At 40.9% G+C, this 21754-nt stretch overlaps 1 protein-coding gene across 2 annotated transcripts; it reads left to right on the top strand.

Moving 5' to 3' along the window:
• The first annotated feature begins 8533 nt into the window (after positions 1 to 8533).
• LOC147982389 (uncharacterized) lies at positions 8534 to 19657 on the top strand. 2 transcript variants are annotated; one of them, XM_087514366.1, is made up of 14 exons: positions 8534 to 9648; positions 9711 to 9972; positions 10059 to 10284; positions 10397 to 10553; positions 11732 to 11965; positions 12044 to 12118; positions 14613 to 14811; positions 14930 to 14994; positions 15078 to 15129; positions 15254 to 15640; positions 15738 to 15887; positions 15995 to 16209; positions 17735 to 17806; positions 18294 to 19657. In XM_087514366.1, exons 7-14 carry the CDS (start codon positions 14665 to 14667, stop codon positions 19435 to 19437), a joined length of 2232 nt encoding a protein of 743 aa, XP_087370492.1. In that variant the 5' UTR covers positions 8534 to 9648; positions 9711 to 9972; positions 10059 to 10284; positions 10397 to 10553; positions 11732 to 11965; positions 12044 to 12118; positions 14613 to 14664; the 3' UTR covers positions 19438 to 19657. The 2 variants fall into 2 exon arrangements, with proteins under 2 accessions (XP_087370492.1, XP_087370493.1); XM_087514367.1 differs by lacking the exons at positions 8534 to 9648; positions 9711 to 9972; positions 10059 to 10284; ... (1 more) ...; positions 11732 to 11965; positions 12044 to 12118 and having other exon boundaries at positions 13301 to 14811.
• The last annotated feature ends 2097 nt before the right edge of the window (positions 19658 to 21754 follow it).

Raw genomic sequence — 21754 nt, 5'->3', positions numbered from 1 at the left:
ATAATTATTTCTGTTAGAAATAACATACTTTTTTCTAAATTGTAGTATATCACAATGTTATTATAGAGACCATGGCAACGTTCTAAATTAACTGTGAATCAGAGGGAGAATATATTTATCAACACATCTTATCAAGATTTTGTTAATATCAGATATTGATGAATGCCTTCAACCGAACAAATGTAAAGGGATCTGCCATAATACCAAAGGAAGCTTCAGTTGTACTGGGTGTCCTCGCAAGACTGAGTATGATCCGTTAAAAATGCACAAGAGCCTCTGCTCTTAGGTAGGACTATACTACGTATATTATTGTTACATTTATGATAGACAGGACAAAGGAACTACGGAAGAACTATTTCCGAAAGAACCAAGGTCTACTCCTAGAAACATTGATATCATCTGGTGAAACTGCAAATGAGAATACAAAGATTTTCTCGTTAGAAGAGCTAGAGAAGGCAACAAACAACTTTGATCCTACATGTATCATCGGACGTGGGGGCCATGGCATGGTTTGCAAAGGCACATTGTCGGATCAGCGTGTCGTTGCAGTAAAAAAAAAGTCTAAGGTACATCAATGAGGTTGCAGTCCTCACTCAGATAAAACACAGAAATATTGTGAAGCTCTTTGGATGTTGTCTCGAAATAGAGGTTCCACTGCTTGTGTATGATTATGTATCCAGTGGTTCACTGTCTGAAGCTCTTCATGCAGATGAAAGTGATGGTTTTTCTTTGTCTTGGGGTGAATACTTAAGGATTGCCCTGGAAACAGCAGGGGCTCTGTCTTATGTCCACTCTTCAGCTTCAATATCAATGTTCCACCATGACGTGAAATCCTCAAATATACTCTTGGATGTGAACTACACGGCTAAAGTTTCAGATATGGGCGTGTCCAGATTGGTTCCGATTGATCAAAAACAGGTTAGATTTTTTTTTTTTACTTTGCCATTCCCTCTATGGAGGATTAGGCGAGTACCAGCTAATGTTGGTGATGGTTTTCAGTAACTGTCACCTAGCACAGTTGGAAGATATCAGTTAGGTTGCCTCCACTAGGTGGGGACTCAAGATTTGTCAACCGGCTTCCATTGCTGACAAGCAATATGGCATTCACAAATAGGTTGCATGGTACTCCCTCCATCCGAAATACGTGTCAGAGAAATGAATGTATCTAGATATAATGGATGTATCAAAACATATTTTAGTTCTAAATATATCCATTTTTATATATTTCTCCGATAAGTATTTCCGAATGAAGGAAGTACAATTTTTGCGTTCTCCTAATGCGCTACTGCTGCTGTCAAGCATGGGAGCCACCACCATCGAGCCTCTCACCACAGCCTAGCTGCCAGCAGCCAACGAACGGACGAGCCCACCGAGGCCCATCGGCCCTACAGGCACTCATGTGCCAGGCTCCCCGGAAGCCTCCTCGGAGCCCCACGATGGGCCAGAGGCTGCCTGGTGGGCGGTGGTCTGGCTAGTCGGCTCCGATCCGTTGGGCGTTGGGGTTGGAGTGCGGGAGAAATCCTTGCCGGTCTTCGGCTCCGATGCGGTGACACCTGCGGGTGCCACTATTCCTTCCTAGAGGGTGTCGGTGATATCCATCCGCCACCTCCCTCCGCGTGCCGGGGAAACCCTAGGACATGTCCGGGCAGCAGCATCGTCGGCGTCGCTTTCCTTCTTGGAGGTGCTGCTTTGTACGCGGTGGTTCGGAGCCTCGGGTTGTGGTGGTCTGTTTTTGGTGGGCGTAGCGGTGGCGGGTCATCCGCGCTTTGTCGAGCTGCCACTGTTGGCATTTGTTTCTTCTTCTTTTTCTTTTGGGCTTGATGTGCTGTTCGTCCCGGCGATCCTTGTATCGGTGTTGGTTGCTTTGGAATACAAAGCGGGGAGAAACCCTTTCTCGGTAAAATTTCCTCACATAACGTAAGCAATACTTTTCAAGTAGGAAAAAAATGCAGCGATCCTATAATAATGAGTATTTTGCCAACTTTATGATACAATTTGGTTCTGTATGGAGTTAATTAAAAGTTACTTTTATCCTAAAACCTAACTAAGTTTGCACATTAGACTTTACTGCTAGGAGCAGATACATACTCTTTATGTTGGTAGAGATAAAATATGATCCACTAATGTATATTTGTGCATGGAGGATTGTGTTTTAAAATATAGACCTTTGTGCTCCTTATCGATTTTGAAATATGCCTTCAAAGGATCTATGTTGCAGAGTGATGTGAATCACCTTTTCATATTATTTTGGTCTTAGGGATGTGGATTCTACTTGCGCGCAGCCTAGTAAATAAGAAAAATAAATCATGTACCATGACTCATGCACTGTTTCAGTGGTCCTTGGGCGGATCAATTCTCTATCAATGCAGCGGGTCTAATGGTGCTGCAGCTGGACAAACAGCCATCGGCTCCACCGCACGCAGCAACTTGGAGAAAGATCATATCAGCCAAAATTTGAAAAATGAAGAAAGAAGATCAGATACATTTTGTTACTCAGCGAAGCATTTTGTGCATCTTGGTGTGTACAAATTGTAAGCCATACACAATGGTCACATTCTATCAATGACTCTAGGCGGGTATCTTATCCTGAGTAGATCGACTAGATGAGCTCACTTTTGATTAATTGTGCCCTGAGAATGCATGCGTGCTTGACAGCTGCTTATCATAGACAGAGGATACAATACTGATTATAAATAGAAAAAAGGATGAAGAAGTTGGAAGAAGTCAAAGTCCTTAGTTACCTCTTTCCTGCAGGGTTCTTCAGAGGGGAGGCGGCTTTGTAGTTTGGAAGAGGCAGAAACAACCGCCAAATGAACCATATCAACGTCGTGATCTGCTGTACGTTTATCAAATATGTCATATCATTAATATTGTTAGTTGCAAGACCTTAATTCCCTTCGTTGCTCAGCAGAATCATTGTTTGGTTCTATGGAGAAAGGCAAGGGGCTAGTCGTTTGAATAGTGAAGGCAATGAAATCATCCGTACTGTTTCTTAGCTCCACTGAACATAGTAGTACATCCTTCTTGTTATGCTCAGAAATACTCCCTTCGTTCACTATTATAAGATGGTCTAACTTTCTAAATCTGATATATGTGGACACATTTTAGTGTGTTTGCTCGCTCATCTTGATCTGTATGGGTTCATATTAAAATATCCAGAATATCTTATAATACTAAACGCAGGGAGTAGCAAACAACAGCTCTAGCAGCTCAACCCCAAGCATGTCAGAGACGCAGATCCAAATCAGCAACTCGAAAGGTTTCTAAATTTCAGTCTCATTGTAAATGAGCTGCGATGGGAACAACCGTGAGATTTTCATTGCTAGCTCGACCAAGTAGTTCATCAACAATATTCTTAGTGTCTCGGTCTCTGAAGATTTTCTTTGGATCTAAGATAACATGATATGTCTGCTTGGTTGCTGGTTAGCAGCCGAAAATTTAACCAAGGAGCATTCATCTCAGACCAGTGAAAAAATTAGCGCTATAGTGTTCTAACAAATGTCCCGCTAAATAAATCAGTGCATAATGTCTCGCTATAGCACGATATAGCATGCTAATAGCATATTTTAAGAGCCACGCTATTTTGTCGTAGCACGCTTTTTTTTCATTGTCTCAGACACAAGGACCTCAATGTCCAGCAAAATTCTTTAGGGCATGTACAATAGTGTTATCTTAAGAGTGCCACGTAGGATAATTGTTGAGGTGGAAGAGAGAAAAACCGTAAGAAAAGGTTTGTCTTCTCTTAATTAAAAGATGATCTCTTAGCACCAATTGTCTCACCACATATTTAGGGATATCTAGTTATTGGAGACAAGACTAAGAATAACCCATTGTACATCATTTTTTATTGTCTTATCTAGATTACGTGTCGAACATAAGATAAGACAGCCTTATCAACCATTGTACATGACCTTATAGGTTCTTCCCCGCGCTTGTGGGTGGGAAAGTGTTTTACTGCAACCAGAGCCGAGCTTCATGTAGAGCCTTTTTTTATGGTTTCGCGAGTCGCAACGAAGCGCCTCAAACTTGAACTCGTCCAAGATCTCGTTTACCACCACCTTGGCATCTGTTAGCCAAGAACTTGACGCTTCGGTGTGAGATGCGGTCTCGTAGCGTCGGTGATGACATCCAAGAACCAAGATTGCCGGCAGCTCCTCCATGCCCTCCATCACCTTGTACTGGTCCAGCATGGACGCTTTCTCCTTCGCCGTGGACAGCAGTGGTCGGTCCAGCCTCCATGGTGGCCGCTGGTTCTGCCATAAGAATGTTCAGAGCTTGCAATTGCAATACACGCAGAACAGAACACAGATAAACACAATAGGGATTGATGTGTTGGATGTGAAGGAGAGGAAGGCAGTAGGAGGAAAGCACCACGCAATGCTCTCCGCCTTGTCATGTGTGCCAGCAAATGATAGTGGGCATGTGCGCTTTTAGTTAACCTATGTTAGAGCACTGCAAAGCGTTCTTGGTCTCCATTACTACGTACTCCTACTTTCAAAAGATGCCTGCATGCGTCCACACACGGCGTACTGCCAGTTAGTATATACTACAAGGGAAAAGATTAAGAGAAAGAGATTCCTCCTCCACTGCGTACTGCCGTACGTGTTTGAGTTTTCTACTGAGTAAAGCACCAGGAAGCTAACTCCTTGGTGCCGGCCACCTGCTTCGACATTGTTAAATCTCTCTCCCGGATTTCCAGCTGCCAGCAAGGACGAAGCGATGCGTTAATTTAATTCAACTGGCAGTGTGGCATGCGGTGCGCATAGACTATTGATTGACTCCAAACAGACCGCGTTCGACGTACGGACTAATAATCAACTCAGCCTTTCACACCTCACCCACCAAAACAACATCTTGAATAAATCTTAGCATTGTATAGATTGGAAATCGCGTGCGGCCCTGATCAGATCAGGATGAGGATAGGGATGAAAACGGAGCGGAAACGGACGAAATTGAGTGGTATCATATTTGTTTTCATATTTTTTTGCAGAAGCGGAAACGAATATAGAAACTCCGGAAATGAATACGGAAACAGATACTATCGGAAACGGACACGGAGCGAATACAAAGCGGATACGGAAACAGAAATAGGCATTGATCGGAACTTAAGAACCCCTTGAATCATAGAGAAATACACACAAAAACAAACAAATTTAATGAGTTGTTAACATGGCTACAAAATAATATCATTATGTTAGCAACTTAGCGTAGTATTGTAGTAGTACTTGACAATTGCGTATAGGGTCAAGCTGAGTACATGTGTGGTAGTAGAAGTTGGGCTTTAGATCCATTCTACTAATTGTGTCATAGTGTCTCTTTGGTGGTTGGGCTACAAAGCAGCTATAAGTCTATAGTAAAAACAGAAGTTCTATATTCACGGAAACAGAAAGTTCCATTTCCATGCATGTTTCATCGGAAAACACCATTCCGTTTTTGTTTCCGTTTTCGCATAAAAAATTCCATTTCCACTTCCATTTTGCAAATTTCTGTTTCCGTTTTCATATTTCCTCTCCGTTTCCATTTTTCCTCCGAAAAAACGGAAAATTTCCACTCCATTTTCATCCCTAGATGAGGAGCATGAGAGGTAGAGAAAGAAGGAAGGTGACTGGAGCTTGAACCCCGACGAAACTTACCCATGCCTTCTGAATTTAGAGTGGCGCCTCATCAGGGAGCTGGCACGATGGTGGAACGATTTTCATGTAAGACATGGACTAGTTATAATTCTGAAAAGTGGCACGATGGTGGCATGTGTGGCATAATTAACATACATTCCCTTGGAGTTCTTTTGTACAGATAGAAGCCATCCCTGAAGGGAAGAGCCAAACCATAGATCATGCATGAATTTGGGTCATCACACTATCGGCAACTATCGATATGAAGTCCTCTAACTCTTCATGGCCGCAAGGACCTTCTCAGCGTTAATTTTTCTTTTTAATAAAGGACATTTTCACTCAAACGATATATCATGGTGATACAATCACATTGAAAAAATGTCCGGACTCTGCATAACATGATGTACAATGTTTAATTCACAGCGTAATGTGTGAAAAACTGTTATAATTGCATTGAGATAGAGTGGAAATCGTGCGCAGCCTGGGAGGTAGAGAAAGGAGGGTGATTGGAATCTGGACACTCACGAGGATTACCGCCACCAAATGGGTAAAATCATGCCGAATAAGCACCTGAACAAAAGAAACAGGTTATAATTCACAGCGTAATGTGTGAAAAGAATGTGAAATTAAGACCCCTACTATTCCTCCTACCTGTCAAATAACATGGTAATAATTTGTGAGTTATAAGATACACAAATAATAATGTCTGAAATTGCTTTTGTTCTAGTATATTTGGAGGAGTGCATGTGTTGCACGCTTATGTGGATCTTCCATAATAAACACCAAACCCTATCAATCGGTTCTAGTAATCAAATTTAAGTATGTCACATTTCTAAAGTGAATATTAAATTAGATTTCTAGGACGCCACAAATCCTAAAATAATCAGAACATATCCCAACTTGTTAGATACAGTACCATTACCATGTGTGGGGAGCACCATGCGTGTGTGAGTGCATTCATAGAATTCATAAACAAGTTTAACAGGAAGGCAAGCATGGACACAGCATGATTTGGATTGAGGGCCATGATGTCGAAGTTCTTTCCTAGCTAGCATGCTAGTAAAAATCTAAAGTTGTTCGGCAACCGTTTTTCCTGTAATGACGTGTATTGTGCAATGCTCTCCATTCACTATGAAAACATGTGAAGGCCCCTACAGTTCCTCCCTTCACATGGTAATAATTTGTCTTATAAGGTACAAAAGTATTAATGTTTGAAAATGCTTTCATGCTGGTATACTTGGAGGAGTGCATGTGTGGCACGCTAGTGAGGATCTTTTATAACAAACCCTAAATCCTATTCAGTCCATAATAGAAAGAGAATTTCAAGATTGAACCGTTTTTCTAAAGCGAAAATGTAACTTCGTGACATTCTAGATTTCTAGGACGTTAGAAGAACTATGCAGTATACTCACATAATACATATCAACATCCCTAAACAAGTTTAGCTGGAGGTGAACGTGACCCAGTACGTAATTTCGGCAGTCGGTTTTACTTTGCAGCACTGGAAAAGCGGCTTTCATGCCGCGTGATTTCACATCAGGGATCGTGACGTCAAGGTGCTTTTGGTTGGATCTAGCGTGCTCACACAATTTAAAGTTGTTCAGGGTCCTAGTTTATCTTATAATGACGTGTACTGTGCAGTGCTCTCCATTCTTAATTAGCGCCTCCACACCTTATAGCTGCCATTGCTTCGTATTTCGCAGGGTGCCTCGATCTCATTCCCCATTCTCCTACTCTCCCTCAACTCTTTGGGCCTCCCGAGCTGGGTAAGTAACACTACTGTTCAGTGCTAATGGAGATTTGTCCTCTCTTAATTCTGCACTAATTTTGCCATCCCACAACTCTTTCAGCCTCCCGAGCTGGGTAAGTAACACCCTTATATATTTTTTGCAAATGGAAATTTGTCTTCTAATAATTTTGCACTAATTTCTGCTAATGTAATTAGTCAATGGTCACTCCCGGGAAGTGACTTGATTGTGTTTTCTCTTAATTCTAGACTGGATCTCTTTCTCAGTTTTGTTAGCTTGACATCGCTGTTCATCGCAATGGAGATTTATGAGGAATATATATAACCCGCATGCCGTTCTTAGATGGTGGAAGAGAAAGAGCGCAAGCATCTTCACCTGGAGACGGCCATAGCTAGATGCCATAGCTTTTTACACCTTTAATCCTAGAGTTCCTCGTTCCGATCCATTCCACTTTCTCCTGCTCCCCCTCAACTCTTTATGCCTCCCGATCAGCTGGGTAAGTAATACTGCTGATCAATATGCTAATGGAGATTTGTCCTCTCTTAATTCTGCGCTATTTCTCTGGTAACGTAATTAGTCCACTACTCGAGAATGACAAACTCTCTTAAATTCTGAATTATTTTCTGCTATATACATCTACGGTGGTGCAGAGGCATGGGATAATAAAAGCTTCTACAGAGTATTATCTAAAAAACTGACCATAAAAATCAATAGATGTAGGAGGGCTAGATGTTTCATTTGTTTATCATTTAAAAAAGGTCGTATTTCACCCTGACGTTCCACACTCCGCTGAATAACCAACTGAACGAAAGAAACAGGTTAAAATTCACAGAGTAATGCGTGAAAACATGTGAAATTAAGATCCCTAAAATTCACCTAACCTTTTTTTAAACTTCAAAGACAGTTGGAAAGGCTCCTACTGACATAAAAATTTGTGAGTTATAAGATACAAAAATAATAATGTTTGAAAATGCTTTCATGCTACTCCCTCCATTTGTAAATATTAGTCATTTTAGACATTTGAATATGGGCTACATATGGATGAATATAGACGTATTTTAGAGTGTAGCACTCATTTTGCTCCGTATGTAGTTCATATTAAAATATCTGAAAAGATTTATATTCAGGAACAGAGGGAGTAGTATATTTGGAGGAGTGCATGTGTTGCACGCTTGTGAGGATGTTTCTTAACAAACCTGAATCCCAGTACTAGTAATCAAATTTGAATATGAAACTTTTTTTAAGTGAATATGAAACTTAGTGACATGATAGATTTCTAGGATGTAGACAAAATTATCGAAAGAAACCACATCTTGCTGGATACAATACAATGAGCGGGGAGCATCATTCATGAATGCATCCATGGATCTCACATAATATTCATAAAGAAGTAAACTATGAATGCAGTGGTCTCAGCAGTTTTTACCCTGCGTTATTTCAGATCGGGGGCCGTGTAGTCGAAGATCTTTTGACTGGATCTAGCATGCTAGCAGAATCTACGGGCTCTCTCAATGCAGGTTTCTTAGCACAGTTTCATAGGTACTCTGCTGATGTGGCATAGTATTTAATGAAAAGAGAGCGGGAGGTTGTAACTTAGCTAACATACAACCCTCTTGCATGTTACCGGAGGCACATGAGCCCCGAATCATTAAATTTAGATACAATCCCTAAGAAACAATGCATTAGGCTAGTCCTCTCTTATGTTTTTATAAATTCTATGATAATGTGCTAAGAGATTGTGCCTTGGGAGAGGTCTACAGTTGTCGAGGTCCGAGTTTATCTTATATCTTCATTATTAACTAGCCGCCGCACCTTTTTAGTACACCTTTTTACTCCTAGCTAGCTAGGGTGCCTTGATCCGATTCACTCCCCATTCTCCCTCAACTCTCTTTCTGCCTCCTGAGCTGGTCGGGTAACTAACACTACTGTGCTAATGGAGACTTATCCTCTCTTAATTCTGCATCAATTTTCTGCTACTGTAATTAGTCAATGGTGTTAAGAGTTATGTTTTCTCTTAATCCTAGACTAGATTTATTTCCTAGTTTTATTAGCTTGACGTTCGTGTGTTCCTTCTAATGGAATTTTTTAAGGTATATATATCACGTGTGTGTCATTCTTAGATGCCAGAGGACAAAGAGGGCAAGCGTCTTGAGCTGGAGAAGGTGTTAGCGTTACACGATGAAAGCGTGGAGCCAATCAAACTTCCTTTCTCACTTTTGGAGGAAATTATAGGAAATTTCTCTGAAGATAATCTACTTGGCAAAGGTGGATTTGGATCTGTTTACAAGGTGCGTACTCATTCAACATTGACTCTGAAATAACAAGAGGTTATTAATCAAGGGAAGTGCAGGGAACACTTCGGAATGGGATGATTGCAGTCAAGAGAATGTCTGTTGTATTGAATACACTACGGAGCCATAAGATTAAGATGGAGGATTTCTTCAATGAGGCTATATGTATGAAGGAGGCTAAGCACAAAAATATCGTACGTCTTCTTGGATACAGTTGTGACAAAGAACCTGAGAAGGTTCAAGGCTGTGATGAAGCAACACGCGAAATGTTTCTCTGCTCTGAGTACATACCTAACGGCAGCCTTCAAGAGTACATCAAAGGTACCAGATTACCCATATAGCACCTTTGCTTTCTTTCTAACCCAATTCTTCTTGTTTCATAAAACTACTTCATATACTCTTCACAGACGAATCTTCTAGATTCCAATGGAACACACGCTATCACATAATCATGGGAATGTGTGAGGGTGTAGATTATCTCCATCGGATGCATGAGCCGATGGTTCATATGGATCTCAAGCCCTTAAATATACTACTGGACCATAACATGTCACCAAAAATTGCTGATTTTGGTCTATCGAGACGCTTAAGCAAATATCAAATCAAGGAGTCTAGGCAAATAATTGGTACCCTGTAGGCTTTCGCATCCTCTTTGAGAAAACCATCGCTTTTAATCAATTACTATGTATGTTGCATATATAGCCTATATGTTGTAACCAATGAAACTACTTGAATTTTGTTGCAGGGGATATGCAGCACCAGAATTGTTTAGGGGCGAAGTAATCACACCCAAGGTAGACATGTATAGTTTGGGTATTATAATCATGGATCTTCTGGTGGGACATAAGAAATGCATGGACTTTGTTGCTCATCGAACACCTGGGGGATGTGTAGTTGATACGGTAATAACCATTTCTATAACTATTTCCACATAGAGCATACATGTTTAAATAATTATATTTTCATTGAAATTTAAAGAAAAATCCATGCATCATACCTAGTGCAAACCACAATTTTGTCGAAAAGAAGGAAACTTTGATAAAATTATATAATTAGCAGCAAGTTTAGCTAAGACCAACATTTGAGTTTTGAAGAAGTCCATCTCAAATGGCGCCCATATATATGAGTGTGGTCTAAATTGCAAATCAAGAGACCAATGTGGTAGGTGTATTATTGACCCAACAGGCGAGTATAAATAAATGGGAAAGTAGTGGCTGAACCCCAGCTCGGTGCACCCATGCAAGAAAACATAGCAAAATATTTCAAAAAATTGTAAAAATTTGTGGGAATGGTCATCAACAAATTTTATGGGTGCTTGCAAAGTTTGGTGGTCAAATGGAAGTCGATGAGCCCTGTACAAAAAAGACAAAATTACAAAATCTGGTCAAATAGTGCACTTACATTTTGACAAAATTTCAGTGTATTTTTTCTTTTTCGTACAGAGCTCCTCGAATATTATTTGGCCACTAAACTTTGCAAGTGCCTATAACATTTGTTGATGATCACTCCCATAAAGTTTTTTTGAAATGTTTTGCTATGTTTTCTTGCGTGGGTGCACCGAGTTGGGGTGTAGAAAAACCACTCTCTAAATAAATATATAATCGAATACCTTGGAGTACAATAGAAGTTAAAATCATAGCAAATCTCTATCCCATCCTACCACTACAGCTGCATATACAAAATACTCTTGTGGCTCTTAAGTACATGACAGATTAGGCTCATATGAAATGGTACCATTAAATTTGTAGAACCTTTCATTGTACCCGGAACTCAAGAGGAGGTCGAAGAAGGAAGAAGGGTCAGGACCGCAGGAGTAAACTTCCCTTATTTTGGAAAATGATGAGATATGTATTCTGTTAATGAAGTACTGACATTCGCCATCTGTACCAGTAGTCCATTTTTACTGCCGAAAAATTAACTGTAATATCACATCTATAAAGTGGAAAGCGAACCATGGATTTTTTAACCCAGCTAGTTTCCATTTAATAAAAAATTAAAAATATGTAAATGCACCTAAAGTAATATACACATGTTGAAAATGCTCCCTTCTTCAAATGCTAACTCATAATGGTTTGTATAGGTACGTGAAACTTGGAATGCAGTGCTTGGGCCATCAGATAGTCATTATAAACTTCTACGGAAACAAGTACAAGTATGTGCTGAGATAGCAGTAGAATGCATGGACAAGGATCCTAACGAGCATACATACAAGGTGCCAGAATATGTGCCAATAATAGATTGGAATTCTGAATCGGATGTATACGAAGGAAATTCCAAATCCGGAATAGTTTCAAGCGTGTTATCAGCAGAGCAGGTATTATCACGTACCCATAGTTACATGATTAATTTCCATGATATATTGCACCTTCAATTTCATTTTTGTTGCATCAAGGAAATTATGCCCCCGGGTGAAGGTAGACCTATGGCGTCTGATATCATCAATAGGCTTCTTAAAACAGAAGGACAGGTACGATCACGTGTATATGCACAGTAACTCCATTCTAATGATATCTCGTATGGTTACCGTTGTTGTGCAAAAGCAAAAACAAAAAAAATACAATTGTAGGGGGCCGTAGTAATGGACCAGCCCAATTATAGTTTTTACCACTACAACACTAACTTTTGCAGATAAATAAATTAAAACCTTCTTTTTCTAGGAACTAGTATTCCGTTGACCTAATCATTACGCATTGCTCTTTTCAATGATTTTATTTTAGAAAGTGTTGTACTTACTGTGGAATACATTTGATATGTCTGAGTTCTTATAATGTATAAGCAACTTCTTCAAATATCACAAGTACATTGCCTCCCGGTAAATCTTATGTATCTCAGAAAGTCTGAGATAACAGCAACCGTATCTACCTATCTCTTATATACCAAAAGTAGAAACAACTTGTACCGAAAAAGATAGAAAAGCCAATTATATTTTATAAAGAGAAACATCATGATGTAGAATTAGTTAATAATCTAATCACGACCAATGGAACTTCATAACTAATAGAGGTGGAAAACCCAGCTTAATAAGGGTTGTTTCATCACTAATGGACGTGTAAGATCGCACCCTATTCCACCTCATGATCCATCCTAGAGAGCCTTCACAACTCCAAACTTTCCTACATCTTCCTCGCTGATGCTGGTCGCCCTATTTTACTCGGCACTAACCTAATCCCTATGATATCTTCAATCACTCTATTTCAGTCCCTCAAGACAACACCAACTTTTGTGGCCCTCCACTAGAAATGCTATCATCTACCAAAAACAACAAGACATCCACCAAAGTCAGAAAATGCCCTGCAAAGTAGTGAGCACATGCACAATCAAGGGTACATCAATTGTCATGAATGGATCCACTTGTCAAGAGTGTAGTTTCAAAACCATTATTCCGGACAATTCTCATGGTGTTAGCATGGCCGGTTATTTTTTCAGCAATCACCATGGAGGAGCTTCCCCACCTTAATTTTGTTACTCAAAGAATAAGATTACTAGGTGTGGTTAACAACAAGGATACGTAATCATGCCAAGATATAGTGTGTATGTTACATCGGTCTCCGATGAGCCCACAGATTTAAAATCACCAATGATGTTTTTGACAGTTAGCGAAACATGCTCTCTCTAATGTCTCTAGAGGATGATGCATGGCCTCCATCCAAATAGAAAAACTGGGGTGGACTTGCTCATGAAGAGACTGGACTTCCATGAAGGAGGAGGGTTGGGAGACTCCGATTTTTCCCCGAATATGCAAGTTGGAAGTGTAGTAAAGGAACAGATGAGCCATAGTTTCAGGATGTGCACAGCACCGATGCCAGAGATCATCATGTCCGAAGGGTTTTCCACCAAAGCTTTTCCTTCCTGTTCAGTATATCCCTCATCATGAGTAGAGCGGAGACCTTCGTTTTGTTGGGAGCATTTGATCCCCAAATAGTGACTACGTTTGGATCATCGTGCAGGTGGTAGTAGAGTTGCATGTAAACTGCAGCCGAGGAAAAATCATAAACCAATGAGATGAACCTTTCAAGGGTGTAGTTATCGTTTGCTCTCTGATCATTGGGCCATTCCATGGTGGTGGTGGTTTGTGTTCTTGTCGGCACCAATGTGATGGGCGGCTAAGGTGGTGTTGGGAGCTTTGGTGAAGACCTTGTCTCTGTTGTGGCCTTGACCTCACTACCCTTCCTAAAGACATTGTTGCATTGCTGTCGCACCCCTCCTTTGAGGATCCAACCATCGCTGCAGCTCCGGAGGAAAACCCTTCATCTTGTGATCTAACGATGGCAGCACCTTGGTGTCGTATTCTCTCTTGGGGGATTCGTTCTTGGATCTATTCACTGATGACCATGACCAATGGAAGGCGGCGGTGTTGGCGTCGAGGCTTCTGTGGCAACGACGATGGGGTAAGCGATGTCAGAGATGCGGTAATGGTTGAGGTAGTCGGCTCTTCTCTGACATGTCTGCGTGATTGCCACGACTGGTTTGTTGCTGTCAGGTCGAAGCTACGGTGGCATGGTCCCAGTGGTGTACGGTGATAGGTAGCATGTGGTTCATTCGGTGATCTTCAGTGGCATCAGCCATGCCTAGTTCTCCTTTGTAGTTCTTCGTCTGAGTCGGAGTTGTGCGATCTGGTCAAACATGGTTAAGTTATAGAGCGAATATTCATACAACTCCACATGGCCTCCATAGTGTGGATTGTGTCAAGATTGCCTACAGGCGAAGTCAGAGTTGTTTGCTCATTGTTTAGGGATGGCGGTGACGCCTTCTTGGGGAGGAATGATGATGATGACACCTGCGTGCTGTATCGATGAGATCCTCTTTACAGTGGTATGCAAGGGGTATCTTAAGTGTGCTGCTCAACGGTTGTGATGATTTTTCACCCGATTTTTCATAATTAACTGGGCAATCTGGTTTTCGCTCGGGTTTTCCTAATTAACCGAACAACTCTTTTCTTCTTAATGAATAAAGAAATCCAGCCATTTCAATAGAACAATAATAGAAGGGCCACAACAACCGCGGGCCACAGATATGTTGAAGATACAGACTGCCACCACATGGGGAGAGGTAAAGGGTAGCGGCAGAAGCGAGATAAACCCCAAACAGTTGGGACACATGGAGCACGGGGTGATCCTATCTGGTGCCATCCACCCATCTAGTGCCACAATGAAACCCAAGGTGAGTTCAATAGGTCTAGTGAAAGAAATTCCAGCTAGTATTCCATATTTATCTTAATTAACTATTGTAAAGACATGGACGATTTCTGATCTTTGATCTTTTTTTTTGGTTTTTTCAGATCCTATGCAGCCCCGACGAAGTTGAATTAGTATGTTCCATAGATATGCATCCCACAGAACCATGGTGAGTAAAATTATTCCATTGCTAGTTTTTTATACGGAGATGTTTGGCATATTGATTCAGACAATTGGTTTTTCGTAACATAGGATCTTGATGAGTCATGGGCTCAAAGTTTCCATCTGGAACTACCAAACACAGGTAACTGTACATATTTAATGCCGAGTCACATTGTTCATGTACCGCTCTAACACCCCCCCCCCCCCAACACTACACACACACAACACCAACAAGACAATGTCACAAATCATTGATTGATCCACAGGTAATAGAGAGAGACTTTAATGTCAGCAACAAAGGTTGCGGCCTACATGACCCAGTCGAGGTTACACCTGTTAAATTTATCCCCGAGGTGAAATCGATTGTGATGGGCGATATTCGTGGCCACATCCGCGTGATCAGATATGATACGATGGAAGAAAAGGTTAACTTTGATGCTCACAATGGCAATGCTATCGAATCATTGGCAGTCCGCTCAACTGGTACGTTCCTGCTATCGGCGGGTTATTCCGGCATGATCAAGCTATGGAAATGGGCAAATGGTTTGAGTTTGATTGAATATAAAAAATATGATGCTGGTTCTCGCACGGTGACCCAACTCAGGTTTAACGCAAACACTTTTCTTAGTTTTCAAGTGTCTGGCATGATAAAGGTTAGGTTTTAACTTATGCAATTTCACTTGTTAATTACTATGTCTTGGGGATTGATTTAAAATTTGTCTTCTATTTATACATTATCAAAATCTGCAGGTCTGGTCAATTGATTGTCCCTGCCCTATCGCCATAATACCTGCAAGACCGTGGTCAAATGAATCATGGGGTCTTTGCAAACCATTTGATTATCTTCCCACTGAGAGTGATCGGAAATATATGATTACAACTACAAGGAATGACGCATGCGTATGGCATCTACACTAAATAACCATATGCGGTATTTTTGTTATTGTGTGCGTTAATAGTATCTACATAGGCCTCTAACACTTCTCTTTTTTGTTGAGTTGAATCAGATATGGAACTTGGATTTCCCGAAAAAAGAAAAAAGAAAGATATGGAACTTGGAGACAAAGGTGAACTTGGAGATAAAGGTGAATAAGGTTCACACACTTGCTTGGACAAATGTCGTGGCAGTCGCTTGCCATCCAACACTTCCATTGATAGTTATAGTTACTGGGCACAGCCTGGGAACCTCATCTCTTCGCTTTTGGAGCTCTATCAACTACAGGTAATACTTCTCCTCTTTTTTGCCAGAAACACATCAATCTATTCATCAACTGTCAAGATAGTACAAAGAACACTACAAGTAAAAATTATATCCAGGTGCAGGTGTGATGGGTTTCAGCACCCATCTCCTTCTCGAAAGCGACATGGCGCGGTGTGGCGGTCATAAACCCTAGCTCCACTGCATGTAGTGAATAGGACACATGTGTAATTTGAGCCTCGGTTTACAATGACAGAGGAGTGGAGAGGAAAACATAGGTGGCTCTTAGAAAGAACTTCCTGGTTTAACTCATTTACCATAGGTGGCTCATTTATAGGACCGATTGCGAAACTCTCATAGGTGATTGCCAAAAGAAACCACCTGTGATAGTCCTACTTCTAAAATGACTTTTCTCGAGAAGCAACTACTTATGTTATGGAGGCGGATCCAATGGAAAATCACCCCCGATAAACAACTTCGTAGTTGGGTGTAACATAACCATCTTTGTTGCTCTGACTGCAATGTCCATATCTATGGTAGTTATCACCATCAACCTCCACACTAATCCTGGCCCAAAAAAAACCTAAATCCAAGAGCAATGCTTGGGTAAAAATCCGTTGGTTATAGGGCATTGTTTCAGTAAAGGCTACTTGTTCTTTTATAATGGTCCTTCTCAAAACTAACATTAAAAATTACAGCACCCACAGGTGCAGCTCATGACTCGTCTCATGTAAGACCAGCAAACCCTCCATTATATTTCTACATGGCTTGTGGGTTGTTTCACTTGTTTGCGTAGAGTGAACGACATTTTCCACCACCGTAATGAGACTATTGGTTCCAATCATTGTAAATTTTAAATACAAACCATCCAATATTGTTGAATCTTATTGTCCTTGTATGATTTGGGTGGAAGGGGAATGACTCTAAAGTTTAATCTGAATAGGGCAACTTCACAAGCATGCTACTCCTAGATAAAGGCTGGGTGTTTATAGTGTATAGTGTCTAGTTGATTTTAATGACTAATAAGCATTAAGGATTATGGCCTTCCAGGATTTTCTTGCTTCAAGGCCTTGCATAAGCTGATTCACATTGTCCTTGTTTGGGCAATATACATGCACACCAAGTTCATCATTTCAATTGATGTACTAAAACACTTTTTGGTCAATTTATTTTGACTAACCTCATTCATGCTGGTCTTGCAAGGTGTCAATTGAAGAATTAGAAAAAACATTGGTGTGGATGAAAAAAAATCTTAGATACATAATTTCGGATCACCCTAGATGTTTAAGAATCTCAGACTAAACATACAACTTATTATTTTTAAGACACATACTACTTAATACCAGAACATCATTGCCAACGTGTAAACAACATTACAGGGCTTCCTACATATGGATAAGATGGATATACTTTCCTGAATAGTTGTTGTGACAAGTTCAATATAACCCAAATCTGTATGTTTGAGGAAATGGTTTCTAATTTTGATTGAACTTATGTTATTCTATTATGTGGAAGGATCGACCTTACAAGGGACTTTCTATGTTTACAGGCTTGTGAAAACCATTAACATTGAGAGGACTTTCGGCTGGATTAAAGAGTTTGGATTTGCGGGCACAACAAGGTAATTCATTTTAATATTATTTTTGCACTTTACTAGCACTAACATCGTTTATTTGTATAAATATATTTTAGATTAGTGAATAAAAGTGTCCCGCAAAAAAATAAAAATAAAATTGACACTTGAGTGGGTAAAAAAATTTGTCTAAATAAAGTAATTGTGGATCAAGTCGACATATTTCTTTCTCCAGCTGTTCCCTAAATAAGTTGTTCTACGTGTTACAGTTTGATTAGAACGAAAGAATAACAAATTTTCGTGTATGAATTTCATACTAAATATATATTTCAACTCCCATGTCGAGAGAATTCCTAGTCTCTCATATAAAGGAAAAACAGATGCATTTCAGAAACTTAGAATTATCAGACCATATGTAATTTTCTATAGGAAGGGTCAAAGCAATTTTAGACTTGTATGCCTTTAGCTCTATTGTTTTGTAATATTAGTTTTTGCCTGACCCATAGTTCTAACCCAGAACATCTTAATTATGTAGGCTCGTTGTCATATATGGGCAAAAACCATCTCAAAAGGATATATATGGGCAATGGCTGCCATATATATGCAATGAAAGAATAGAAGTCCTGGAAATAGATATGAAAGCATTAGCATGTCAGCAGGAAAAAGATTGGACATCAACAACGGTTCCACTAGTGGAGACTTCAGATCAAGCAGCAACTGATACCGACGGAGATACCAGTACCTGCAGCGATAGTTCCTGCAGAGACTCGGCTAGTGGTTACACCAGCAGTTCAGCGGTCCAACCAGCCAAGACTTATGTGAACGAGAATAAAGAAGCAAAACCTGCTGTCATATATGGGCAAAGCCCATCTCAAAACACAAATTATGGGAAAATGCTGCCATATATATGCAATGAACGACTAGAAGTCCCGGAAATTGATATGAAAACATCAGCATGTCAGCGGGAACAAGATATGGCACCAACAGCGGTTCCACCGGTGGAGACTTCAGCTTCAGCAGTGACAAACACTGAGAGAGATAGTACCTGCAGCAATAGTTTCTGCAGAGACTCGGCCAATAGTTACACCAACAGTTCAGCTGTCCAACCGGCCAAGACTGATATGAGCGAGGATAAAGAATCACAACCTACAACCATATATGGGCAAAGGCTGCCATTTATATGCAATGGCAGAATAGAAGTCCCGGAAATTAATATGAAAACATTAGAATGCCAGCAGGAAAAAGATAAGACATCAACAACGATTCCACCAGTGGAGACTTCAGCTCCAGCCACGACTGATACTGACAGAGATACCAGTACCTGTAGAAACAGTTCCTTCACAGACTCGGCCGACAGTTCAGCGCTACAACCGGAAAAGACCGATGTGAGTGAGGATAAAGAAGCAAAACCTACCACTACTAAACAACCTGCAGCGGAGGAAGCTGAGCAGATGGAGCCTGAGGTTCTCCCCAAAGCATTCATTTCTAATGTTTTTCCGTCAGAAATGGAGAAGCTACACCAAGAGAATGTTCTGCTGAGAGGAGAGGTCAAGGAATTGCGTGATGAAGTGAATGTTTTGATGAAGGTAGCCAAAGGAAGTGCTGACAAGATCAACCACCTGCTCATTTTGGCCTGTCTAATAATGTTTTTCAGTGGTTTGGTGGCAAACTGGAAGTGATAAGAATAAGATAGCGGTTTCTTTCTGGAGGTGTTGGAGTTTGTGTATGTCAAGACATGCTTTTGGAGTTTATTGTAATACTCTTTCAAGTTTTGACCATCTTATTTTTGACCCAAATGATAAGTGTCACACGTGTGGTACGAAGTAACATCGCCCTGGTGTTTTTAATTTGATGTTGCATGTAAATTTATTTCCTATTCTTGTGCATGACCTGTGTATATAACGCTAGCCCTGCAACTTATGCTTACATGCTTTACGCATGTATTTGGTATATTTTTGCAATTTGCACCACTTGATTGCTAGATTTTTTTTTAGTTTTGATTGCTAGAATTAGTACGACAATGTACAAGATGTAGTTGCTTTTCTATTCACCTTCACAGTTGCCTTATTTATTTTCCCAAATCCGTACTTCTCAGGCCCAAGCATCATTAACATGTCTAGAAACCAAGCCATATCACTTTGCTGACTTTTATGGAGGATTGGTTACGAAAATGCTCATTAGCGCGAGCACAAATGATCTCGATATCCATGTTAGTGCATGCGAAGATTCGAGACTGGTCTCGTATTCATATCTATATATTTATCTGTATTTCTTTCAGACCTGAGCATGTGAAATCATTAGTTAAGAGTTACACTTCGTAAAGATCACTTGCCACCTTCTTAGATTTGTGTTTCTCGTGAAAGAATAATTTTTTTCCAAGAAGCACATCCATAAAAACACCTTCAAAATCTAGGGAAAAGGGGACAAAAACCGAGAAGCCGAAAAAGCACCATCCAAATCATGAAAACCCGTAAAGGAAAGTAAAAAAAATCCAAAAAAAAGGAAAAATGCCAAGTACGCAACACGTGGTGACGGCTGGGTGTACCACTTGGCGCGCTCTCATGCCACAAAAATGACCCTTGTTGGATCCCCGTAAAGGTAAGCTTAGTTAAGAAATCTAGTCGAGACCGCTCGTATCCCTTGGCTCGTACACCCGTGCACCCAGTCATGCTAAGGTTTCTCATGCCTCCCGTCGGCACCGCCGCCGGTCTACCTCGCCTCCTGTGGTCTTAGAACCATGAAGCCGCGGTTGATCCCAGCTCTTGTCGGTGGGAGAGCTTCGCTTTTTGATGATTTTTTTAAATTATGTTGGGGTTTGTGTCCTTCTCAGATAGGCGAGGCAATGACGCCTCTTTGAAAATGGAATAAGGTCTTCTCGCCTAGCCCCCATCCCGATGGTGTTTCTAACATCGTCAGAGGGTGTGTGTGAAGGATTGTCTCTAGCGAATCTTGCGGGATTTGATCGATATTTGTCTTTAGTACATCCACGTGGATCCGGTCTTCCTTCGTATTTGTTCGTGTGTCTATAGGATCAAACCTTCGTTCTCTTCATCGGCGGCGATTACTATTCTATTGCGCTGGTCTTATGAGCCCTTAGTATGATGACTTTTCGACTGTCTACTACAAGAAGATTTGTTCCGATGAGGAAGGGACAATGACGGCGGCGTACCTTTAATTCACTTCAGTGTTTGTAATCGTCGCTAAATGATCTATGAACCTGGATGTAATTTTTTACTTCTAGTATTCCTTGTACTACCTTTTTTTAGTATTCCTTGTACTACCTTAACAATTGACACTTAGATCGGAAGATTTTTGCGGCAAAAAAAAAACACCAATCATATATGCACTCAAAAGAAAAAACCTATGCACCTCGTTACACCTTTCGACCTTCGGTTCCCCACTACAAAGAACACACCTTCGGTTACATACCTGGTAAGGGCATCTTCAACAGCGACCCATAAATTTTCTTCAAGAGGGATCAGTTTACGGACACAGATGCGGGATGCGGCCATCCAACCGCCGCCGCATATATTCAAAACATCTGACTAAACATTTGGCTAAATAAATCTACTAAAATCACTAAGGAAGAAACCCAGCACTAAGCAAGACTACTAAGCATACCACCATGGCGAAGGTCAACTTTCCGCCAAATCTAGGCATGCAATGGCGGAAGCCAACCTTCCGCCAAATGACTGGCTAATTTGATTAATAAAGTATATTAATTAGCACCTTTCCGCGAAATGAAATATACTATTCAGTACTATGGGGTGCCCCACTCCCCCGTATTTAAAGGAGGGAGGGAGGAGGAGGCCGGCCAGGGGTGGCGCGCCCAGGGGGAGTCCTACTCCAAGTAGGACCCCCCCCCCCCGGCCGCCTTTCCTACTTCCACAAGGAGAAGGGGGGAAGGAGGAGAAGAAGAGAAGGAAAGGGGGCCCGGGCCCCTAGCCCTAGTCCAATTTGGTTTGGGCTAGGGGGGCACCACTCCTTGGCCTGCCT

The sequence above is a fragment of the Triticum urartu genome, chromosome 3A (genome assembly GCF_056163025.1).
Source record: "Triticum urartu cultivar PI428250 chromosome 3A, HENAU_Tu73, whole genome shotgun sequence".
In the NCBI taxonomy this organism is placed as follows: domain Eukaryota; kingdom Viridiplantae; phylum Streptophyta; class Magnoliopsida; order Poales; family Poaceae; genus Triticum; species Triticum urartu.
The sequence above is the reverse complement of the archived record's forward strand: the minus strand, read 5'-3'. Positions and strand labels throughout refer to the sequence as shown.